The sequence below is a fragment of the Anastrepha obliqua genome, chromosome 1 (assembly GCF_027943255.1).
Source record: "Anastrepha obliqua isolate idAnaObli1 chromosome 1, idAnaObli1_1.0, whole genome shotgun sequence".
NCBI classification, from domain to species: Eukaryota; Metazoa; Arthropoda; class Insecta; order Diptera; family Tephritidae; genus Anastrepha; species Anastrepha obliqua.
In genome coordinates this window covers 26533940-26561166 of record NC_072892.1, presented here as the reverse complement: position 1 = coordinate 26561166, position 27227 = coordinate 26533940, and the positions used below count along the sequence as shown (strand labels likewise).

At 36.1% G+C, this 27227-nt stretch overlaps 1 protein-coding gene across 1 annotated transcript in view; it reads right to left on the bottom strand.

The window, feature by feature from the left end:
• Positions 1-2586, bottom strand: part of LOC129235913 (uncharacterized) — a 202275-nt gene extending 199689 nt beyond the window's left edge. Inside the window, exon 1 of the mRNA XM_054869987.1 lies at positions 2522-2586. Coding sequence (XP_054725962.1) covers positions 2522-2577 — 56 coding nt within the window. The 5' untranslated portion in view covers positions 2578-2586. The remainder of the gene's footprint in view (positions 1-2521) is intronic.
• Positions 2587-27227: the final 24641 nt, after the last annotated feature.

Genomic DNA, 27227 nt, shown 5'->3' with positions numbered 1-27227 from the left:
TTGTAATTATTTATTAATTAATTTTGTAAAAATTCATAATTTCATATAATTTTTTTAATTATTTTTTTTCATATATTTTTGTTCTTACTTTTTTTATGTGGTACAAATATATTTTTACTGTACTGTAGCAAAAAATTTTGATTTTTTTCAACTCTATTAACGTCTGCGTATTTGAAATCTATTTATAAAAAAATTTATAAAAATTTTAATGAAATTTACTTTTCTAATACTTTTGTAAATACAATACTTTTGTGGAAAATTAAATCCATTATTTCTCGATCAATTTTTTCAATTTCAAACGCTTATTAACAAAAACTGGTTACAAATTTAATCTTCAAAATAATAGCCATCGCTAGCGACACATTTTTCCCATCTCTCAGGCAATTTGTGGATGCCGCGCCAAAAAAATTGGCCGTCTTTGGCCGCAAACCAATCATCGAGCCATTTTTTGGCTTCTTCGTAAGAATTGAAGCGCTGCTCGGAAATTGCGTGGCCCATCGATGCAAACAAATGATAATCAGAAGGCGCCAAGTCTGGTAAGTAATCCGCATGCACCAGCGGCTCCCAATCGTACGTCTCCACCAATTCCTGGGTCGCTCTTGTTCGATATGGCGGTGCATTGTCATCAAGAAAAATTACTTTGTGGCGCCGATCGGCATATTCTGGGCGTTTTCGGTGTATAGCGCTGTTCAAATCGGCCAATTGTCGTTGGTAGCATGCACCGTCAACTGTTTCTAGTTTTAATAGCTCGTACCAAATCATACCACGCGGATCCCAGAAAACAAACAGCATTGCCTTGCGGCCGAAGCGATTTGGTTTGGCTTGTGGCCGGGCGGACCATACGATCGTTTACGCTTGGGATTGGAGAAATACACCCAAAAAAGACTTCCTTTTGAACCGGGAGAGCAGCATTTTACAAGTGGTTTTTCGGTTATCTTGCTGCCTTTCAGTCAGTTCATGCGGCACCCATCTTCCAACCTTTAAAATCATGCCCATGTCTTTCAAACGTTTGGAAATGGTTTTTTGGGTCACTCCCAACTGCTCTGCCTCTGCCATCATTTCTTGTGTTTGACCATCATCTTCATCCAACAATGCTTGCAATTCGGCGTTCTCAAACTTTTTCGGTGGCCGACCACGATGCTCGTTCTCCACGCTAAAATCACCACCTCGGAATTTTTCAAACCACCTGAAGCACTGTGCTCTACTTAGAGCATGTCCAAAATAAGCCTCTAATTATAAACATTTGATGAGCTTGAGAAGCATTTTTCTTCAATGGATAACAGAAAATCAACGATGCCCGCAAATCGTAGTTTGAAGACACGAAATTCGACATTTTTAAGAGCGGCAAAAATGCATTGTTGTATGAAACGTAACAAACAAACAACTGAATATTGTTGACAGATGACAGACGAAAAAAAACAAGATATTTGGGAAGGTTTAAAAATACTCCTATCTACATCTATGGACCAATAGCTGAAAGTCTCATTTCATAGGTATATTAGGTTGCATAAAAAACTCATTACTTCTGTTGGACTTTGGAAGTCTCCCAATTAGAAAAAGTAAAAAAATTGTTGAATGAAAAAAAAAACACATTGTGTTGGTTCTTTTCAAATAAAAAATGAGTTATTATAAAGGGTTTTTCAATTGGCGCGGGTCGATTTTGGCGCCCTGTGGCAGCCAGCACGTTCAAATGATAAAACTTTATTATCCATATTACCATTGCGCTCATTTTTCGGTAGACGTGGTGGCCCTTCCAATTTGTTATGGCCCATATTGAACCATAGGTGTGCCACACAGCAAACGCCATTTTATTCCATTTCAACATCTACCCGCCCATATTGAAAAACCCTTTACAAAAAATAGAAAAATCATTTCCTTATTAAATTAGCTATTCTATAAAAATATATTTTTTTAAATTATTTTTTTTCAATTTTTTGAAAATGGTTTCTCCTTTTTTTTGGTTTGTTAAATTCGGTGCTCACTGTGGACATGATATTATATAACAAATAATAGAAAAAACATTGTTTTCGGGTTATTGTTTCTTCTCAAAATATTTAATTTATTAAGAATTAAAATTTTTACAAATTGTAAGTAAAAAGGCTTTTTTAAATAATGTTGAAATGTATGTTTAGCCACAATTTCAACGGCAGTTTAAGTTCAACATAATTTTTTATTTTACAGTACAAAAAATATTTAGCATTTATCCCTTAATTAACAAAAAACCCCGTTTCTTCAAAAAAAATAAAAATTTGAAATACTAAACTTTTAAAAAAAAATTTCGTTAGAAAATACAAAATTACACCTTTTAAATTTTAACATTTTACATTTATTTTTTAACGCATTAAAATACATTAAAAGCTCTCAAGTACTCAACTCCTTCCTTTCGACTGTATCTACGAGTTTTCACACTGTCTTTAATTTAATGGCACATTTCAACGTATTTACTACGCATTTTCTCACATTTTCGGCGCAAATATTGTATATTTTTTACAAATTTCATTTCACACATTTCCACACTCACCTTTTGCCATTGCGTCGCCTACGCTTCGTCGCGTAGACGGTGCCCAGTTGGCTCATCGCTATCGCCGAGGAATTCGTTATGGTCGCCGTTTTGACTACGTTTTCGCTGCGACACTGCCGATCCTTAGCGCCTCACAGTTGGGCGCGGCTGCTGCTACTCTTGCTGCTGTTTTACGAAAACCAAAAAGGCACAAATAAATGTTTGCACTTCTCAGATTTTGCTTTTACACTTCACTTCAACTGTTTCCACTCTTGCCAGTGTCTTTGGGCGAACTCGGCTGTTTGTTCTTGCTTGGCGGAGGCCTCGCCTCAATGCACTTTGCAGCTTCTAAGGCTGCGGCTACCTTTTCTGTTTTTCTGTTGTTGTTGTTGTATTGATAGCTTTGCTTTTATTATTGTTGTTATTGCCTCGCCACTACGCCTTTTTTCGGTATCTGCTGTTGCAATCTTTTTCAGCCACATTCGCTTAACAAGCGCACTTTTTTCACTTTCTATAATTCATTTATTTGTTTCATTTCTGACTTCACATTTTTTCGCCTGTAGTTTTGCATTTTGTTTTTTTCTTTTTAATTTTATTTATTTAACTCGATTTATTGGTATGAATTGATTTCTTATTTTTTCACATTTTGGGGGTTTTTTACATTTTTTGGAACTTTTCGTGTTTTGCGTCTCGTTTGTTGTTTGCTTTAGAATTATTGTTGTTTGCTTGCATAGTCATTAGAATTTTTCAAATTTTTACTTTTTTATAAATATTAACAACTTTCTTAAACTTTCTGCTGTTCTTGAATCGAAGTGTTGCATTTAGTTACTTAGAAATCGCTGAAATAGAAATAAATTTCATTAAATTTTACATCTGTTTAAATAAATTAATCGGGTTTCTTGTAAGCCAAACCAACTGTTGCAAAATAATAATTTTAATAACACTTAGGAAAGAATAAATAAAGAATCGCAATTGCAGCATAAAAGATTTTCAAACCATTTTCTAATATTTTTATTTGTCTATTCATAATTTTAACAAGTTAGGTTAGGTTGTCACGGTAATCCAATCCAGCCCCTCAGCAACCCAATTTGTACCTGAATTGAGAAAAAAGGTGTCTCTCAATCCCTTGTATTAGATTAAGTTAAGCAATTCACAGAACTCCACAGATTTGAACTCTTAGAGTTTGACGAAGACGCCCACCGGAAGCCCTTGTGCTTGTGTTTGTCACACCGGTCCACTGCGGATACAAGCCAACGAAATAATATAATAGCAAAAGTTTTTTGTAATAATCAGCAGTGGGAAGCAGGAGGGCAATAGATAGTTTTCCTGTGAAAAAGCATGTCTTAAAAATTAACTGCGGTTCAGAAATAGCCTAAAATGGCAGGCCTCTAAAATTTTATCGAGTGCACTAATTTTTATCGGGTGCGCCAAGCGTTAGCAAGTGGCGAGCTGCCAAAAACGCCATTTGTCTGAAGCTCTTAATGAGTATTAGTAGGACCGCGCTCATACAAGAAAACATTTGTTGCTTCAATTCGTTACTTGTGATACTCGTACTCTGTCAATACCCGTTGTGTTCTTGTTCTTCTCAATGTTGTTGTGGCCTGTAGACTAAAAACTAACAATTGAAAGGTGTGTGAACACGAGCCGAAGATCAATTGAATCAAAGAATTCGGAAAGTTGAAGCAGTCTAATAAATCTTTCTTGGAGGAGAGTTGGTTGTATTGAAACTAGTGAGTTATACCAGTTTTATGAAGTTTAACCGTACTCCCTAGCGGCGACACTTCATTGATAAATTTGTTGTTGCTTTCACATAAAAGACAAATTCTTCGTCAAGTGCGCAGAGCCCAGAGATAGCGAGCAGAGAAGTGTCGAATCGAAGACATCGAAAGTATGCACAATTTCACTTTTGTCAGTCTACATAAAAAAGGATAGACGGTGGGGAGCTAAAAACTAAAACAAAGCTCCATAATTGCGCCTCATTTGGAACGGAACACAAATTTAGAAATATGAGGCTGGCTTATTACAAAGGGCAACAAATAAGTTCGGCCTTGTGCCATAGCCCTTTCAGCAGAAATCAGCACCACCACACGAAACAAAAGTTACGCGAAATTTGCAGGAAAGAAAAGTATCTGAATTCAGAACGACTTAAGATTTACCGCCTTCATCACCTACTGGATTTACTATATAGAGTTTTTTGTTGCAAAATAAATACTTCGTTGGCAGTGGATGGCGGAAGCATGGAAATTCATACCTAAAAGAAAGAGTTTTCAATTGATTGTAAAGGCAAAAGGCGAACGTATTCTCAATGTGTAATTAGTTTGAAATTCGCAATCTTGTATATCTGCTAATGTTTTATTAAAATAATTGATTTCGCCCCGCCATTCAATTTCCAAACTCATTGCGGTGCTCACTTGTCACTGGGTGATCGGTACTCATGCGGAAAAGCTTGGAATTCCGTACAACCCCTATTGCAGAAGCTGTGGAGATCCTGCAGAGTAAGAGACTGTTGAACACTTTCTCTGCAAATGTGCGGCTCTGGCGGCTAGGCGCTTGAGATTCCTTAGCGTGCCCTTTGGGGATGACTTGAAGAGATTCTCCAGCCTTGATCCCTTTCCTCTCCTCCACTGCATCAACAACACTGGATGCATGTAGAAGGTTTTGTCTTCCCAAAAATGTTTCTTTGCACAGGTAGTGGTCCACATTATGGTATTAAAACGGCACGTAAGTGCTACTTGAAGTGTGCCTATGGTACTCTTGCCAATTTACCTACCTACCTACCTGATTTCGCCCTTGATGAACAGTTTGGTGCGCGTGGTAGTGCACGGTTTCGAACTGCGGACATGAAGAACTAAACACCAATCTTCTTTTTTATTTGCAATTCGTAATCGAATGTAAGTGATTATACAATTTAAAAGTAATAAAATTGTTTTTTTTTAATCAAAATTTTGAACTATATTTGCAAATAATTCGCGGGCTCTAGCTGCTTCCAAGAGCGGACCCACGCGTTGTATACCGGTCCACTTCCTTATGTTCCTCAAGCAAGAAAACTGCTTACGCACAATAGTTAAAAATTTAATTTTTTTAATTATGGTCGCTCCTCAAGAGGCCATAGCAAACCTACGAGTATATTTCTGCCATAAAAAAGTTCCTCACAAAAAAGCAGCTGCCGTTCGGAGGCAATAAAGTCCCTTCATTTGTGGTAAAATATCTAGACGCACACCACAAATAGGAGGAGGAGCTCGGCCAAACACCTAGCAGAAGTGTATGCGCCAATTATGTTTTATTTTAATTTTTTTTTTTTTTATGCTTATGCATTTTTTAAAACTCAATATGGCGGATCTAAAATCCCGAAGTTGAGCTAAGGTCATCAAACTGAACACTATGCAATTTTTGGAGTCACTGATTAACGCTGATTATAATCGAAGAATATATACAGGTGGCGCAAAATTAATCACCTATCGTAAGATTTTTTAAGCAGCTGCAGTGTATGAACAGACAAGAAATAAAGCGCGTAAATGTCAAAATAAAGATTTCCATAACTCAAAATCATTTTGTTTGGTTTAGCATAAAAATTATTTAAAAACAAAATTAGGTGATTAATTTTGTATAAGGATAGATAGTGTTCTTTATTAAAACCAAAATATTTATACACTAGCAATAACTTAATTAAAGAGCATAGGACATCGACTCTAAGGTCGTCTGCCGGTAAACTAAATAAAATTTGAATTTTATTCAAAATTTTAATACCCAGAAAGTTAACATTTTACAATGAACGAATTAAATTACAAAAAGAATAGTTTTCGTGGTAATCACATTTTGCTTATCTCTCATATTCATTTATAATCAATTTTCTGTAATCTAAAGCACCAATAAAAACTCGTCCAAAATCGCATAAGCGGTTATCGCGCTAATCAAGAAGAAGAAGAAAGCACCAAATAATAAACCTAGCTAGACTTTCCCATCCCATTTCCCCATTTTAATGCGTCAATTATAATATTTCACTTCTTTCCAAAATGTATGTCCCCAAATATCTGTGTCTGATTCTTTTTACTATTGCACCTTTTCCCAGAAAGTGCGTAATATTTTCTGTCTCATTCAAATTACACAAAGTTCAGCTCTGATTTTTATGTCTGCCAAGGTATATTACATCACATCTTCCTTTAAATATCCACATTATTTTATATTCCAAATTAAATTATATACTCTAAATATTATACCCTAAAAATTATTATGCACCAAATTTCCGTTGAAGTAGATGATTGGAGATGAACATTGATCGAGAGAGCTTCGAGAGCTTCTAATGCCCTTTTCCACATTTCCCTTTATTTGTTTTATTTAGATTTTCGATAAGCAATTTCATATTATTTTTCCAATTATACCATTTTCTAATGCACTTTCCCAAGTAATAATAGGACTATGAATAAGTTCGTGCGGTTTTTTTCGAAATTTGAAACTTTATTGACGTAAAATGGTTACAAATTTAATATTCAAAGTATTGTCCATCGCTTACTACTACTTTTTCCCATCTTTCTGGCAATTCACGGATTCCCTTTGTGAAAAATTCGGTCGGTTTTGCCGCAATCCACGAATCGATCCATTTTTTGACTTCATCGTAATTACGGAAGTGCTGGTCAGCCAGGCCATGTTGCATCGATCGGAAGAGATAGTAATCGGATGGCGCAAGGTCTGGACTATACGGCGGGTGGGGTAGGACATCCCATTTGAGCGTTTCTAAGTATGTTTTGACCACTTGTGCAAGATGTGGCCGAGCATTGTCATGTTGCAAAATAACTTTGTCGTGTCTATCGGCGTATTGCGGCCGTTTTTCTCGCAGTGCTCGGCTCAAACGCATCAATTGTCGTCGGTAGACATCCCCCGTAATCGTTTCATTCGGTTTCGGTAGCTCATAATACACAACACCCAGCTGGTCCCACCAGATACACAGCATAACCTTCAGGCCATGAATATTCTGCGCCGACGTCGATGTTGAAGCATGGCCAGGGTATCCATACGTTGCCCGACGTTTTGGATTGTCGTAATGGACCCACTTTTCATCGCCAGTCACAATTCGATGCAAAAAAACCCTTTCTTTTGTGCCGTTGAAGCAGTTGTTCGCATGCCATAAAACGGCGTTCAACGTCTCTTGGCTTCAATTCATACGGCACCCAATGGCCTACCTTTCGGATCATTCCCATGGCTTTTAAACGTTTGGAAATGGTTGATTGATCAACTCCCAAAGTTTTTGCAACCTCTTCTTGCGTTTGAGCCGGATCTTGATCGAGCAATTCCTCCAATTCGGTATCCATGAACTTTGGCGGCGCGGCCAAAATCACCACTTTTAAAGCGTGCAAACCACTTCTGGCACGTTCGCTCAGCTAGAGCATGCTCACCATAAACTTCCACCAAGATACGATGACTTTCGGCTGCTTTTTTCTTCATATTAAAAAATTCCCCGCAAAAACACATTATTTGGCACGAAATTCGACATTTTCAAGTGTGGTAAAAATATTGTTGTTTACGCTTCAAATAAAAAACTTATACTGACGTTTGTGCCTTACGACAGTAGCTCTCCAATGAATGTTTGGAAATGTGGATCGATGGAATAATAATCAAGTTACGCCATCTGTTGTAAAACCGCACGAACTTATTCATAGTCTTATTATTAAAATTTGTCTCTAAATCTAATATTGCCTTTGCCCGAAAATATTTGTTTTTCCAATATCATTTTAGTCATTTCATGAGGCTGCCCATAGTTTTCGTATTCAAGTACTATAAGAAGTACAAAAAAAATTAAATATCAAAATGAAAGTTTGTGTATGCAGTAACAGTCGTCAATTTCTTACGGTATGCTAAGTTAAGCTATGGAAATTATGTCTATACTAATTGCGTCTTAAAGAAGTTAAGAATTTAGTCCGAAAATTTCAAATTAATTTAGAGAGATTAAGGCTAGACCGACTGGCCGTAAAGGAGTTATAAATTTTCAAATTAAATTATGCGTGACTGGAATTTCGTTAGCCAAGTTACAAAACCCACTGTGAGCATAAAATATCAATAAAAAATAGAAGAAAAGCAATAGAAAGGTATAAAACAAACTTCTCATTCGGAGACGGCATAAATCTGTGGAAAACCCGATTTTGCAGAGGATATCATCAATAGAATGTGTGTGCCAAATTTGTTTATATTGACATATACAAAGTGGCGCAAAATTAATCACTCTTTCGAAGATTTATAATTTTTGCGAAGACGTTGTACGCCAATTCTATTTGACACTTATGACCCAGACAGCTGCAGTATAAAAACAGACAAGCAATGAAGTACGTAAAGCTCAAAATAAAGATTTCCATCACTAAAAATATTTTTTTTTATTTAGAAAAATATAATTCAAAAATAAAATTGTATGATTAATTTTGCGCCACCTTAAATGTATATATAACCGAAATCATTTTGTATTTATTTATTTTTTTTTTGATGTAGTAAGATTTCCATAACTCAAGATATTTTTTTTAGTAAAAAAGTTATTCAGTAATCAATTTGAATGATTAATTTTGCGCCATCTTATATATATATAACCGAAATTTTTTTATTTCTTTTTTTTTTATTCAGTAACAAAGTTATTCAAAACCAAAATTGAACGATTCATTTTGACCCACACATATGCGCACATTCTTCCTGTTTATCTAAGGGCTTCGTTTAAATAAAATGTGTGAAGGTAGTAAAAGATTAGGAATTTAGCAAACGTTCTTCGTTTAGGTAAACGTCTGCGAAAGTTTGCCTATTGCTTGAGTCTGAAGAGAATAATATAAGGAGCCTTAAGGAAACTTCAAAATGAGTCCGAAAATATTAAAGAATATTAAAAGCATGCCCTTCAAAATAGCAAGAAATACCTGCAGTCTGTGACGGAAGAAAACACCCGGTTTTTTTCTTGTAACTTCAAGATATATTTCGTTCTGCTTTTTGCTGCGTAATAGTCCCACTCAAGGGCTACGACGCCAGTGCTAACTCAGGTTAGTGTCGTTCGAAACTTTCCCGTAAACGCAACCAAACAAAAATGAGTGAAAAGTACACGAAGCGTTTTGAGGCGGTATTTTTATGCACGCATTCGAAAGGGCCGAAATTATCTTAAGTGATTAAAAAATCAAAAAGTTTGTTGTGATGTGGAATCAGCGGTACAAAGTCTACAAAAATGTTGATGACTTTTCCGAGCGCGGCTTGAAGCGAGTGGCGACAAAAAAGCAGTATAAAATGACTTAAGCGGGGCCCTACTTTGTGACTACACCAAGCAGGATCAGTTCTTGCTAAAAAGGGAATAGATGTGAGTATCAACACCATCGAACGTCGATTGAAGGAGGCGAACATATCCTACCGTCCCACATCAGCAAAACCACTGCTCTCAGAAAAAAACATTGAGAAACAACAAAACAAGAAAATGGAGTAATGGACTAGTCATGCCAGTCCCCAGACGCCAATCGCAATTGAAAATGTGTGGGGAACTATGAAAACGCATCTTGTCGGAAGGCCAGTCCATGATTTAAAACAACTCGTGCATCAAGTTCGCAAAATCTAGTCCTGTTTGTTGACGAGCTACGCAGAAAAGCTGGTTCAAAGCATGAAGAAGATGCCAGGCTATACTCGACAACGATGAAGAGTGCACGACTCGTAGTTTTGTACATACTTTCATGTGAAAAAAAATTTAAATATATATCTGTTATACTTCATGGATAATCGCGATTCCTTTTTTCTGACACAGGCTGTAATTTAGCTGCGGGCATTAAATGCATAAATATATTTTCTTTCCCAATTTGCGGAAATAAAGAAATACATTTTTTTAAGCCACTTTGATGAAATAAATTAAACTGTCAATTTTATGCGCATTTTTATTTTATAATTATAATTTTTTTTTAATTTTAATTATAATTTTTGTATATGCAGTGAACCAAAAATAAACTTGGGCATTTGTTTGTTCTGACTTCAGTTACGAGTATTTAGAACTTGTGAACGGTTCAATCAATCATCCAAATGCAAAAGCCAATATAAAGTATTTAGTTTAGTTTGATATTTTATCATAAAAAATAATATAATATTTAAATTATTTAGAAGTTTTCCAGTAAATAAAATAAGTACTTAATTTTTCAACTCAAACCTAAAGTGGAATAGTAAAGAAAATATGGAAGTAAATAAAAATATGAAAATGGAAAATTGATGAAATAATTTTTGCAGTATCCTTTTGCACTAATTACTGCTCAAAAGACGGCGTTGCTCGGAGTGTACTAGAGTTTTAGTGACTTCTTATGGAATTCGTATTTATTTATTTATTTGTTTATTAAGCCAATGAATATAATAGGGTCTTATAGGCTAAGTAGACATATTTTAAGCTTGATAGGCATTAGAAAAACGGAAGTAGAATTAATCCATTTATAATAAATATTAAAAAATTTTAAAAGGTGTCTTTTGAAAATGAAAAATCTATCGCAACAAATTTATTTGCCCTTATCTCCTCAACGGCTGATTATAGGTAATTTTGACCACTAATCTTCCGCTTGCGCAATTATCTTTCAATGAGATCTGGGCTCTGAGAAGGATGGGGCAATACTTTTTTTTGCATTGTAAAGCAACCATTCCCTTATGGCTTGAAGAAGATCCATGGGTTTATTCCAAACAACATCAAGGAGTGTCTTACGTTGTCGCCAATCTCTAAATGAGATGGCCAAGCAATATCGTATAATCTTATGCTGGGTTCCAGGCCAAAGCGGTGGCGTACGCTGATGATGTGGTGTTGATGGCGTCAGGACTGTGTCCTAATACGATCAGTGGGATCATCCAAAGGGCATTAGGCGAGCTTAACTCTTGCGCCACAGGCTGTGGCCTAGGTTTAAACCCACGTAAAACAGAGCTTATGCTTTTTACCACCAGATATAAGGTACCACCTTTTACCTTACCAAATATTAACGGACAAACTCTCTCACTATCACCCAGCGCAAAGTATTTAGGGGTAATTCTGGACTCCAAACTAAGCTGGAAATTAAATGTTGAAGAACGGGTAAGGAAGGCAGAAATTGCTTTATATGCCTGTAAACGTATGCTTGGAAGAAGATGGTTCGTATCGTATGGTTCGGTAGTTTGGTGGAAGGCTCTAGGGAGAGAGTACAATACCAAACTACTCGGCAGAATACAAAGATCAGCATGTGCAATAACGGTCGGTGCAATCAGATCATGTCCTAGAGAGGCTCTCAATGTACTGACACACGTTATTCCAATAGACCTACATATTAAGAAGACGGCAACCATGAAGTGCATTTAGGTTAAACGAAGCGGGTCGCTGGAGAGAAAAAACTTATGGTCATGCTAGTCTATTATTGCGACAAACTCAGTTAATCTCGGTGAGAACTGACTACATCGTCCCGACGGTAACTTTCAATAGGAATTTTGCCACTCTCTTTCCAACTAAGGAAGAATGGAATAAGGGATTCTCTCTAAACAACTTCGACACTACAGTCTATACGGATGGAAGTAAAATGGGCTGCGGTGTTGGAGCTGGCATATATTCTTACAGACTTAAAATTGAGAAATCTGTGCGTCTCCCTAATACCAGCAGTGTCTTCCAGGCGGAAGTACTGGCGATTGGGGAAGCTTGCAGGCTACTAATCGCAGATTTCTCTTTTAAGGGTAATATCGCTATTCTCTCGGATAGCCAAGCTGCAATCCAGGCACTGGGTTCGGCCACAACAACCTCCAAAGTGGTGGAACAAAGTAGAAATAGCCTCACCATCTTGAGTGAAAACCATAAAGTTGCCTTAATCTGGGTCCCGGGACATCGGAACATTAAAGGTAACGAAAAAGCAGATGAACTGGCAAGAGGGGGATCTGCCATGAATAACGCTCTTGCAGAATCGGTACTCACACCATTAGGTGCAGTCAAGAGCACAATTTCCCAAAAATACCTCCGAATCGCTGACTGTAGGTGGAAAGTCCAGACGAAATGCAATATTAGCAGAACGTTATGGCCCACCTACAACCTCAAGCAATCGTCGGCATTAATAAGAATGAAACGACGGGATGCCTGGAGACTAACGGCAGTCATAACTGGCTTTTGGTCTATCGGAGAGCAAGCAACCAAAATGGGTATCCCTCACAATACATACTGTCACAGTTGTAAACAACCGGAGAGAAAGGAAACAATCTTCCATTTCCTCTGTGAATGCCCTGCCCTATGGAAGAACAGACTGTTAACCCTGGGCCAACGGCTGTTCGAGAATCTCGAACAACTATCTGGCTTAGACGTTAACAACCTAATAAGGTTCCTAAACCGCACAGACTGGATATAGTTATGCTGTAAAAAACCGTTAAACAAGTTGGCAACGAGGATGTGGCAACAAAATGGTGCGAAAGCGCTAGTTGGATTCTGGAAGAATCACCACTTTAACCAACCAACCAATCCAGGCCACAGAGATATACCAGCGAACTGTATGGCAGACCAACTTGCAAGAGAAGGTACCTGTATGCCAGACATAAGTAATTTTATGGAGATACCTCTCGCAACCTGTAAGCGTCTCATTAAGGACGCACTAATCAGTTCTGAAAATCAAAGATGGATTAGCGTCAACACCTGTGAAATTGCTAGGCAAACATGGCCAAGGCTAAACTTACGTCTGTCCAAGAGTGTTATAAAACTGAGTAGACTTCAAATCAGGACCTTAGTAGGGGCCCTCACAGGACATTGTCTCATAGGAAATCATGCAAGGGGATTGGCGCTTACACGCATGATTTTTGTCGTAGCTGCAGAAATGAGGAGGAGTTGCAAACAATTCAACACCTTTTTTGCATATGCCCAGCTCTAGCCAGAAGCAGGAACCGATTTTTAAAATTCTACTTCTTAACGAATATAGATAATCTATACACTTTAGGTATCAACAACCTTTTACGCTTTGTCAAAAGCTCAGGATGGTTCAATATGGAAAGGGAAATGTCGCCCAGCCCCCGCGGCTCACAACGGACCCATTTCGTGGTCTAAGTGGCATCGTTGTCTTTATGTGCGATGCAGCTGCCAAACCTAACCTAACCTAAGCTAATCATTCCCTTACAATCAGCGCTTGGGGTCGTTGTCGTGCATGAAGGTGAACTTTGCTGGTAACTGTAATTTTTCGTCACCTTTGGAAATAGGCTTCTTCAATATTTGTAGATATGTAATTTATTTGACTTATTCAATAAAAAATGAAACAATAAATAAATTCAATAAAACAAAACGAGCCCACTGAATTTGCCGTCAGTGCTCCCTGTTTCACAGTACTAACCACATTAGACGGATTGAGCCTCTAAGACGCCCTTCTCTAGAGAAAACTGCGACCATTGGACCCAAATAGGTTGGATTTCGACTTGTCTGTGAAAACAACGTTGCTATTCACCAAAAGTTCTTTTAAATCACGCGATGTTTTGCTTATTCTTCACTCTTCTGCACTTCTCAAAACTGGCAACGTCAATGGCAAATTTTGAGAAAAAAAATTAACTTTTGCAGTGCAGTTATGAAAAAATAGCAGAATACTTTAATAATATTTGCTAAAAACTTAGGTTATGCCACTTTTTGTTTGACTTTAAAAAATTCTGTTATTGCCATCTTAAGAAACGGAGTTATCGTTAATATTAAAACAACAATTTTGCATATTGAATAGTTAAAAGTTAAATATATTTAACGCAAATGATTTCCTAAGAATCTGTGAATAATTTTTTTATTTATATAAATCTGAATTTTTTGAAGACTGGGGTCAAAGTCCCTTTTTGGTTATCTATATACTTTTTTTTGATCCTTTTATTTCTATATGAAACATGGGGCATAAGAAATTCCATATATTATATATAGAACAGAGGAATGAGAAATTAAAAATCTAATGAGCTTACAAAGATGTACTAAAAAAACAAAATTTTAAGTAAGAAATTAGAGTTATAATAGTCTGCGTTTTTTATTTCGTTGCATCGAAGTTTCTTATATTGATTTTTTATGGCATCCGTAAATGATTTTAGTTTAGGCTTCTCAGAAATTTTTAATTGAGTTGATTTTTTTTATTCTCGCTTATACTCTGTGTATAGGTTTTTGGCCGAGCTCCTACTCCAATGTGAGGTTCGTCTACGAAAGACTTTATTAATGAGTTCGATATTGCAAATTATGACTCTTACACTCTTGAGTGCGTCTTGATGTTGTTCCACAACAAAGAGTTTTAAATTGACTCCGAACGGCAGCTGGCTTTTTATGAGCTGATTTTTCATTGTAGAAATACACTCGGCGGCTTACCAGTACCTGCCTAAGGGCGACCGCTATTAGAAAAATCTTTTTCTATCACTTGGTGTTTCATCGCCGGCGTTGAGGTAAATAAAAATCAGCAAACTTTTTTCTCTCTAAAAAGTATTCTGCAACAACAAAAGTGTTCACTTTGCCGACGGAAAAACTGCAAAATGCGCTCGAACTTAATTTTTTCGCTGATATTTCATACATAAAAATAAAAACTACCTTCAGATTTGCACATAACTTGCGATTACTTGAAAATAAAAAATATTCTTTTTTTTTTTTGATGGCCCACAAATTTTTTCTAATAAATATTTGGCAAATTGTTACATTAGCTCGCTAATTGTTTATAAATTATGTTGTTGTTGCTCTTTAACTTTTGGTTTTTCATACGCATCGAAATGTAAATAGTAAACACACTCGCACACACACACAGACACACAGTGTCACTATTGGAGATTGCGTTTTTGGTGCACATTTAGACACAAATTTATTGTTAATGCCATTGCTGTGTTGTTGTTTTTATTGCTGCCACAGTTGCAACACATTGCGTGGCGCCCGGGCGCTTAACTGCGTGTTCGCACTTTTTTGCACAATTTTTTTCACTATAAATTTGTTTTCGTTCGTTTTGTTTATTCCTTTTCCCTCAACTTTATGTTGCTCTCATTGTTTTTGTAATTGTTGTTATTGTAACCATTGAACCACCATTGTATTTTCCGATTTCCTCTTTTTCTACATATTTTATTTATTAGCATTGTTGTTGTTGCGATGTGGTATATAGCAGCATTCTTTGATTTTTCTTGCGTGTGGCAGCCGCGACACGCAGCACTTGCGGCCTGTCTGACGCGTGTGAAACGAATACAAAAGCGGTCTGGCCGGGCAGCAAACGGCTAGCAAAGGCAGAAGTGGCGGCTGCACACAGAAATCTTCGAATCGAATCGAAATCGCTTCGCGGCTCAAGCGCACAAAACCAACAATAACAACAACAACAATAATAACAATAATAGAAACGAGAAAGAAACGCGAAAAATGCGCGATTGGCACGACCGCCAGTGTATTTGATTGCTTTCATACAAACATAAGTACATATGTGGGTGCGAGTGTGTGTGTGTGGCGAACCGTTAGCTGGTAGGTGGCATGCGCGCCACTAACAAAAACAAAACTTTGAGTGACTCAGCGTCGAGGAGTTTTGAGTGAATGAATTGAGTGAGCGCTCGCTCGCCATTGGAATAATTTTCTGGGTTGCAAGCTGAAGGTGGGTCGGCGGTGCGAGCAGACTGTTTTTAGCTGAAAGTACAACAATAATAGCAACAGCTGCCACTAACACTACTACAATTGCACATTTCAGCGGCGACTGATGGAAACTAGCCAACATTTTGCTCATTACGCTGCCGACGGAAAATTTCCACTACTTTTTGGCATTTTTGCTTTAAGGAACAGCAAACAAATATCCTGCTTTTGTGCTTTTGTGAAGTGGGCACGGCAAATTTAAAAATGTATATTTTAATATTTTCTATCTAATTTCACAGATATGTAAATGTTTTGACGCCATTAAAGACTATTTTTAATAAAAAATCCGATAAAAAACAAAATGTGAATTTAGACTAAAATGCGGAAAAAAATTAACTTTGAATATGCAGGATTTGTGCTAAGATGTACTTTATAAAATTTGTATTAAAAAATTATTTTGTGCTACATTGCCGTGATAGAGCTCGAACCCATCTTCCTGAGATAAACAGACGATAGAGGCTTTCACGGTCGCCGTAAAATATATGCATACAAAGTGGCACAAAATTAATCATCCAATTTTGGTTTTGAATGCTTTTTTTTATTAAATAAAAAAAATACTTGAATGTTGAAAGTCTTTATTTTAACCTTTACGCGCTCCATTGCTTTTCTTTTTGTATGCTGCAGCTGTTTAGTTTACAAATGCCAAATATGATTCACGTACAACGCCATTTGCAAAAATTATAAATCGTCGAAGGAGTGATTAATTTTGCGCCACCTTATACATACATACATACCTTTGTAAACTAAAAAATGCATTAATTGTAAATTAAGGGGTTTACATGCGTCTGGAATTTTCAAAAAATCGATTTTTTTTTCGATATTTCGCAAGTACCTACAGTATCTTATCTAGAATATACTGTGAAGCTTCTATAGCCCAATAACTAGGTAGAGAGCGGTCCTGTACCTCAAACTTTAAACTTTTTTTCCTCGAAACTACTTTTTCCGGCTCGGTCTGCATGATAACTCATACAGTTTTTAATATTTTTTGATGCGGTTTTTTTTAATATTTGAAAGTGTTTTCTGTATAGATTTGATTTTTGATATTTTTATTAAAAAAATTTATTAACATAGTTAAAGTATGAGATTTGTGACGTAAAACGCATACTTTTTTAATGCCGTAAATTTCAAAATTGTTCGAATTTCAAAAATCCGGCTATACAAACTATAACTACAAATTTATTTTACAAGAATTTTTTTACTTTTTACGGATCCATCAACATTTCAAGGAGAAATGATGCAGACCGTGGATCAATTTTTTTTTGATTGTGCATTTGTGCTAATTTTTGTAAAGAAAAATTAAAATAAATTTTTTTCATAAAGTTTAAGTACCAATAACAATGTATAAAACTTTTTTAAATTTATTTCTATTTTTAACCCTTTTTATCCTCTTTTATTCTACCCCTTAAGGTAGTAGTCTGGTAACTTATTTTGAAAATTTCGAATTTCGGTTTTTTATATTACATATTTTGAAAGTGCGATATATTGGTAATATACCGTACAAATTTTAGACCGAAATTCGAAATATTGACGAAATTATAGCACATATATTACATGAGAGCGGCTCGTACTTGCGCGGCTCAATTGCTAAAACTTTATACGCGTTTTTCCGGATGAAAACAAATTTTCTATTTAACGGATTGAGCTGAAATTTAGATATGTTTTTCTACACATCAATAGCTCTGGCGGGTAGTAGATTTAATTTATTTCGTCCCTAACTTTCCATTTTTTAGTCCGATTTCCACTTTAAAAAAGGCAATTGTTATTTTTTGTCAAAATCATTTGATCTTACTACCCGCCAGAACGACAAGCACACTGATTAATAAGCAATTTGTTTTTTCTATTTCAGATGACCACAAGTGACGAAATCACGCCGGCCAGCCACTGTACCTCTTTTTTTTGCCGCTTGCTGCAGTGTACAAAAATAGTATCAAAATATTAAAAAAAAAATTTTTGTTCTTCTGATACCTTTAATAACATATCAGAAAATCAAACCGATTGAATTTTATTTTCCCTTCCAAAAAATCTCCCAAACATGGCCTCAAAAAACGTGTAATTTACCAGACTACTACCTTAAAACGAGTGGATGAATGGAATTCTCATTTACTATAGACCGAACTTTATATACCCGCGCGGCTGTTATTTGGAATCAAACAAATTCTGAAAATACAGAGAGTTCTAGCTTGTAATTTCAGAATGACGGACAGAAATTTGGTCGTAACATATAAAAAGTGGGTTTGGTTTTCATCGAACAAAATTATAAAACCCTGCGCAGGCTAAGAATTACCACTGTTTGTGAAGTAATTAATTAAAATATTACTCAGTTTTTACAACAAGTTACTTGGCTGGTTGTTGCATCAATAATAGTTATAATTTTTCACTGATCAAAAAGAAAATTTTCTTCAACCAAAAACACTTACATCAATTAAAGGGGATTTTCAAGGATCAAAATTAAAATTTTGCAGCAATCAGCTTCATTAAATCTTGATTATTTCAATCAATCGCTTGTTCATTGTTGATGAAAATAGAAACTAGATTTGGTAATTGATTTCCGTAGTCTTGATTATTAAACAATACCAGATATTTCGGCAATTTTAGCTGCTAGAATTGAACGAATCCTAAAATCGCGATGCTTATTGATCAACTTAAAATCATTGCAGAGCAGGAGAATAATCCTATTTTTATCTTTCATTTTTGACTTAATCCGTGGTGCTGTTGACTGTCCGGTGCTTTTTGAGAGGATTTTCTTTAATATTCCGCCCAGAGTTCTGCGTAGGTCGGAGTTCTTGCATGTTGGTCGTTAAAATCCCTTTATGGTCAGAATGGTCCTATTACTAGAACCTTAATTGAGTTTAAAATCTCTAAATTTGCTGAGATTTATTTTTCATTTTCAAAAGGTCACCTATTAAAATCTTTGAATGTTTATTATAAATAGTTTAATTGTACTTTTTTTTGTTTTTGCCTATTAACCTTAAAATATGTCCACTCAGCCTATACGAATCTATTATATTCATTGGCTTAATAAAAATAAATAATTTAGGTATATCACAATTATTTACAACACTGGAATTAAAATTTGGTTTTCATTAGATAAACTTACAGGGAAAAGATATACAAAAAACAACTTTTAGTGTAAACAATGGAAAGTACGACTATTATCGTTTACTTCTTGGCCTGAAAAATTCATCAAGTATTGTTTTTTCAGCCGCCGTAGCCGAGTGGGTTGGTGCGTGACTACTATGCGGAAGGGCCAGGGCTCGCATCTCCGTGAAGCATCAAAATGAAGAAAAAGTTTTTTCTAATAGCGGTCGCCCCTAAGCAGGCAATGGCAAACCTCCGAGTGTATTCCTGCCATGAAAAAGTCTTAGTTACTGTAATATAGCCAAGCCAAGTATAAGCAAGCAAAAATCATTTTCTTTTTCAAGGTTGGAAAAAGCAAAAATCAGGACGTTTTAGAATTAAAAGAGAGGGTATTTAAGGATTCCCGGTCACTGTAAAATGATTAATTCAAATGCTCCTAAGTACTTGGAAATATGAGCAGAAGCACTGGCTTCAAGAAAAAATAAATGAGTTTGGAAATTTTGTATCGTTGTTGAAAAAATAAATTGATTTTCCAGAATAAATTTGAGTACGATATGAATAAGATAATAAAATTCTTTTAAAAATTTTAAAAAAATTTGTATTAATTTTTTTTTTTTTTAATTTTGCTGAATTCAGGTTGGAATCAATTTTTGCCCAAACAAAAGTCAATACCGGCGAATATGAAACGAAGGGATGCCTGCACACTCCCGGCAGTCTATCGAGGAACAAGAAGTCAAAATGGGCATCCCTCACAACACAGCACAACAACAACACAACACACACTGTCACTGTCTGGTTATAACCAGAGAAAAAGGAAGCGATTTTCTCTTTCCTTTGTGAATACCCTACCATATGGAAGGAAGCCCTGTGCAAATCACAGAATCTCGAGAGTCTCGTACAACTGTCTGGCTTAGACGTCAACAACCTAATAAGGTTCCTGAACTACATAGACTGGATATAGTCATGCTGTAAATAACCGTTAAACAAGTTGGTAAGGAGGATGTTGCAACAAAATGATAATTATTTGAAGAGTATTGCTTCTTCTTTCTTATTTTAAAAGTTGCGTTATTTGAAAACTGAATAAAAAAAAAATATGTATTATATGTATATATGTATTTTTATGAGGAGCTTTTTCATGGCAGAAATACCGGGCGACCGCTATTAAAAAAATGTTTTTATGGATTTTGCTTTCACCGAGATTCGAGCCAACGATCTCTCTGTGAATTCCGAATGGTAATCACGCACCAACCCATTCGGCTACGGCGGCCGAAAACTGAATATATGTAGTGTTTAATCGATTTTGTCATTTGGAACTTCTGTACGTCATGAATATCAGTCGGTAAATTTTAAAAAATGCGAAGAAAATAAAAAAAAGTACAAAACAAGCTACATTTGATAATTAATTAATAAGTATTAAAGGTTTGCTCGCTTGTGACATTCGAATTTTGACAAACCCTCGCAAAAGGTTGCATTTAGAAAGGATGAAGAAAGTGGCAAAAGTTAAAAACTTTTTGTTAAAAATTATGGCAAAAAGGTGTTTTTTACTTAAATGAAAACAAAGTGCGATTATTCTTACATTACTAACTTACATATCTGACGAATTCGAAATGGGATCCGGCGCGAGGCACGGTCACTCACTATCAACGCTTTTATTTCATTTAATACTGCATTCAGAAATAAAAGAAATAGCTCAAGGTGGCGCAATATTTTATAAATCGGCACAAATATGGCAATATGCTTAAGAATGAGCAGCGAAAGAGTGACCAAAAAAGTATTTGAAGTAAACCCTGAAGGAGCAAAATGGAGAGGCCGGCCAAGGAGACGATGGTTGCAAGACGTAAAAGTCGATATACGAAAGATGAAAATCTCACAACATAGAGCGAAAGCGTACTGGCGAGAAGAATGGAGACGTATTATGGAGGAGGCAATGGGCCACCCCGAACTGCTTGACAAATTACCTGTACTTATTTAAATTTAATATTATATTAAGATGACCTTTTTAACAATTTTTTTTATTTTAAATTTATTTGTGTAAATTTTTAATTAATTCATACATTCTCTCGGAAAAAGCTTCTTGAAAACGGAAAAAGCGCTGGCATTCACGTGCTGTCAATCCCAGCTTTCTTATAAGGAAGCCTGCAATTTGTTCTATCATGTACTCGTGAAGACTATCTAACTCTTCTCCCTATTTTAGGTCTTTGTTAAATACTGGCTCATTGCAAAACGTGAATTCCTACGAAATTACCTCATCATCAGAAATAAAGCTTTGCAATCTCCATTGATGTGTACGACTAACTCAAGGGGTTAGGCGTAATCAGAATTTAAAAAAAAATTGGAAGTTGTTGCATTTTTTTAAAGTAGGTATAATATCTTAAAAATATTGTGTGAAAATTTGAAGTGAATCTGACACATACTATTCGAGTTATGCAACAATTAACAAAGGGTGCTCGGGCGCTCCGGAACAACAATTAATTGTCAGTTTTTTTTCTCGAAAATCTGAAAAATATTTCTTGAAGATGGCGGCCTTGTTGATTTAGAAAAAAAACACTTCGATCAGGTACAAAATTATCTATTAATAAAATTAATTTCGCTTGTCCGATTGATTTTAGCTGAATCTCCAAGGACTTCTGATGATCACTGCAAGGGACTTCTGAAGAAACGGACTCCACACAAACAGCGATAACTTTCACAATTATTAACTTTTTTTTTTGTAAAATAAAGCAACTGACTTGCAAAAAAAATTAATGAAAATCATCATTTTTTTGCGCCTATGACTACCCTAACCCCTTAAGCAAAGCCACTCGATTTCATCAGTTTGTACGCTACGATGAGCAGCAAAACTTGTGGTGTTACGGAATGTGATTAATTGGATATTTCTAAATGTACTCTTCTTGATAACCTATGGTTTTTTAAAGCAACCTAGTAAGCACTTCCGTAATCTATGGAATATTTGAAATTAATCGGTCTCGGATTGTCGAAAGGTCTACCTATCGCACGCATTGCCCAAAAAAAAACTGTATGGTGTTCTGATTTAAGTGGTATGCCAGCATGCATTCCATGTCATTTTGGTCCTGGATATACCGATACCAACCCCTGAGAGAGTAGTTGCTCATAAGCATACCATTTTAAAAACGAAATGCTTTTTCTACAAATTTCACTTTTCATCCTCTTTTGTTCAAAATTTATAGAGTTAGCCACCCAATGTCTAAGTGGGAATTAGATAAAGTAAAAAGAGTTTCAGAGCTGTGGATAAAGGGTGCAATGCGCACCACTTCTACAGCGGCACAGAACAAAATATAGTCTGTGTCAGAAGAAAAAAACCAGTTATTTCTTGCAACTTCAAGATATATAATATTTCGTTCTGTTTTTTGCTGCGTAATAGTTTTTTGCTCCGTAAACGCAACCAAACAAAAATGAGTAAGAAGTACGCGAAGCGTTTTGAGGCGGCATTTTTTGCACGCATTCGAAAAGGCCGAAATTATCTTGGGCCGCGGCTGCAAAAGTGATTAAAAAATCAAAAAAGTTTGTTGTGATGTACATAGAATTTGCGGTATAAGGCGCGGCTTGAAGCGAGTGACGACAAAAAAGCAGGATAAAATGATCGTCCAACTTTTTAAGCAGGACTCTTTCTTTGTGACTACGCCAAGCAGGATCAGTTCTTGCTAAAAAGGGAATAGATGTGAGTATCAACACCATCGAACGTCGATTGAAGGAGGCCAACATATCCTACCGTCCCACATCATCAAAACCTGCTCCCAGAAAAAAACATTGCGAAACAGCAAAACAAGAAACTGGCGTCACAGTATTGGATTGACCTTCCCAGTCCCCAGACTCCAACTCCATTGAAAATGTGCCACTATGTATGTATAGTGCAGTGCGTTCCAAGCTGAGATCTGCGCAGCAACAGAAACAGAAAATTTAGGCATACAGAAAACTCCTCCAAACTCTCAAAGAAACTTCTGCATTGACAACCAAGCAGCCATCAAAGCAATAGCCACTGTAATGACAAGCTCACATTGCGTACGACAATGCACAGGAACAGGATGGGTGAGCTAGGAACAGGAAAAACAAGCCAGCATTCCAAACACAAGGGAATTGAAGAAAACGTGAAAAAGGATATACGAGCCAAAGCAGGCGTAAATCTGCCTGGAAACAACGACTGGATATACTTTAAATGCAGCAATGATTCAAGAAGCGAATTCGAGATGGGAAAACGCCAGCTCATGCAGGAGCGTGAAAATCGTGGAAAAAATTTTATCTGCTCGCAGGAAATAGTGTAAACTTGTAATGACGGGACACCGTCTCACTCCATCGTGAACGCGCATCGTGTGCGCAAAATGAAGCTAGTGCCAAATGATACACGCACAATGTGTAATGAAGTCAATGCGAGAAGAACTCCAGAACACGTACTCTACCTCTGCCCTGCACTTTGCAAAACAGGAATAAACCGCTTAGGTTCTGCATCATTTTCAACTTTAGAAAGCGGGCAAATCAAAACATTAGCAGCCTTCTTTAATTATCTGAACTGTGTATTGAAGCCAAAGACATTTGTAGAAGAACATCAAGACGTATGCCACATGTAGGAGAAGGAGCTCGGCCAAACAGCTGACAGAAATGTACGCGCCAATTAATAATTTTTTATTTTATTAAAGACAAAATATTAAGTTCTTCATCTTTCCATACAAACTATGGATCAATTTCTGGTCTATGTGCGATCTACAGGATCAGCCAAGTCCGACCTCACCTAACCTAACGCAGTGTCCTGTGGCTCCCTTATTGTCAAGAGCGAACGAGAAAGCTGCTTACTCAGCACGCCTTGTATTATTTAATCAGGTATTGAATGTATACTCGCATTTTTACAAATAAACGATCACTCGCCCTGCGTTATGATGGCAGCTGCTATTTTTGCCGATATCAGAAAGTTCACTGCCAAGTTCACACAATTGAAATTTATTCGAAATTAACGAAAAAAATCCTTTTCACTACTTTTCGTCACCAGTTCACAGATGTCGGCATTACACCCAACTCTCTTTTTACACTGTCTTTTTTACACGATTTTGAAATAACACAGAACACATACATACATATTTTTACACGGAATTTTCGTTCTTGCACGAATCTCAAAACAAAAAGGATTGCCTTTAATTTAAATTTAAAAACTTTTCCAAATCTGAATGTGCATTAAAACTTCAAGGTAGTCTTTGGGTTGCGTATAGCTGGATAACAAGTATTGTACAAGGTGGCGCAAAATTAATCATCCCATTTGTTTTCGAATAATTTTTTTAATGAATAAAAAAGTAATTTTCAGTGAAATGATTGAACTACGATGTCGTGTGCAAAAATTATGAATTTTCCGACAGGGTGATTAATTTTGCGCCACTTTGTACACAGCAGCCGTCTGGCTCACAATTGTTAAATATGATTGACCTACGACGTCGTGTGCGAAAATTATAAATTTTCCGATAGGGTGATTAATTTTGCGCCACTTTTGTACACAGCAGTTGTCTGACTCACAAGTGTCAAATATGGCTGACATACGGCATCTTTTGCAAAAATTATGAATTCCCGATAGGGTGATTAATTTTGCGCCACTTTGTACACTGCAGCTGTCTGACTCACATGTGTCGAATATTTACAACATTTACAAAACTTATAACTTTTTCGATAGGGAGACTAATTTTGCGCCACCTTGTATAAACAACTCGAAAAAGTAAAAAACAGTCGCTCATAACAGACTGTTACAACGAAAAAATCCACTCAAGCCGTTAAGAATTTGATTAAAGTCCGACAAAAGGGCTGGACATATTCGACATAGTATAAAAAACGAAAAAAGCATCTACTTATGATAGCTTTTTGGTACAGTCCGATTGTTATAAAGTAGCGATGAAAAGTTGCAAAACTGATTTTTATTTCTAAGTTCAAATTTAATTTTTAGAGTACATAGGCTGAAAAGTCCCGCGCCTAATACATATATGACACTTATTTTACTGCATTCACCTCTTTTTCAGTTAGTACTAACCTTAAGAAGACAGTTGTTAAAATTTCATGATATTCTATTTATTAGTTCGCGAGTTATTGTGCCAAGAGTGAAGCTACTTTTGTCATTTTCAAAACAATGGATCGAAAAGAATTTCGAGTTTTAATATTGCACTGTTTCTTGACGGGAAAAAATGCCGTTAAAGGAAGCTAATGACTTGAAAAGTGTTATGGAGCCTCCGCTACATTAGAAACAACAATAAAACGATGGTTTGATGACTTCAAAGAGGGAGTTCGTGGTCATAGAGACACCGATGATGCACAACGCAGTGGTCGTTCAAATGAGGCGGTAACACCAGAAAACATCAAACAAATTCACAAAATCATTTTGAATGATCGCAAAGTGAAGTTGTGTGACTTAGCTGGCATCGTAAAGCTGTCGTATCAAAAAAATCAGTTGGCTTTAAATCACATGAGCATTTGACTATGAGAAAACTCTGTTAAAAGTGGGTGCCGCGTCTGCTCACTATTGAGCAAAAACAAGAACAAACAAACCGGAATTTTCGCGTCGATATGTGACAATGGAGGAAACATGGATCCATCACTTCACTGGATCCATCACTCATCACAACGAGCGCCATCTGAGTGGGCAGCAACTGGTGAATCTCCTCCAAAGCGCCCAAAAGCACAACATTCAGCTGTTAAAGTTAAGTTATCGCTATTTTGGGATGTGAGTTGTTTAATATTCGTCGACTATCTTGAGAAGGGAAACACAAATTGCAAAGAAACTTCCGTATATGGCAAAGAAACAAAATTTTATTTAATTAAGACAACTCAACGTGTCACGAGTCAATCAAAGCAATGGCAAAACCACGTGAATTGAACTTCGAATTGCTCCCACTTCCACCGAATTCGCCAGATTTGGCTACCAACGAATTACTGGCTGTTCGCAGACCTAAGAAAAACGTTCGCATGTAAGAACTTTCGCTCGAATAAAGGGGTTAACGCTGAAGCTGAGGCATTTTTAAAGGCAAAAGATAAATCGTTTTACAAAAGTGGTATTGAAATGTTAGAGCGACGCTGGAATAATTGCGTTGTTCTTGATGGCAGTTACGTTGATGAATAAAACTAATTTTGAACACAAAAAAACGAGTTTTCTTTGTTAGGCGCGGGACCTTTCAGTCCATGTATTAGATATCTACTGATGATAGCATTTTTGGAGTCCTTTCAAAAGTGAACGCTTTTTATCAAGTAGCGATGAATAATTGCGAAATTGATTTTTATTCCTAATTTTAATTTGAATTTTTCTATGTTTTGTGCTTATGGATAAAATTTTCACGCATACTAATTTAATTTTCTTTTTAATAAATTGTTTTTTTTTTTTAATTAATTGTTTTTGTTTTTTAATACTTTACTACTTCTTTTGGGAAAATATTTAGAGTTTTCGCGTCTTACACGATTTTTTAAAGTTGTGGAAGTTATCACGAAAATTATCACATGTCGCATAGACGATTTTTTTTGCACGCTTTTGTAAGGCAGAGTTGGGTTTACTTCAGACAACAGCAGAATGTATGTACGTATATTCGTATGTGGTTTGTATGTATGAAATGCTGCTGAATCTATATAATTCCTAATTCCTATTTTTGGCAAGACGAATGACTATTTTAATATTTTAAAGTATTTAAAAAAAAGTTGCGATCAGTGGCAGTTAAGCCACTTCACTCCGTCCACTTATTTCTACAACCCATTTCGTCCTCAATATTATTTTAACAACTTGGCGAGTATTCTGAAGTCTTGCAAAATTGTTTTCCTTCAATGCCACAAGTTTTTTCTGCTTGCACCTGTACGTAGGTATGTGTGTACATATTTATAGATATACTTTTATAATTTTTGTATTGTTTTCTTTCAAATTTCACTTTTTGTTTAGCAACGCACTCGACACTTAGCAGCTTAGAAGCGTTGCACGTTTTTGCACCAAATTTATTGAGAGGCCATTTTCATGCATTAGGACATCGATAAAGCCATTAAGCTGCAGGTGCGTCCATATGTATGTGTATATATATTTTTGTTTTTGTTTTCTCAACTCTCTTCCTGTTTATCACTCCTTATCAC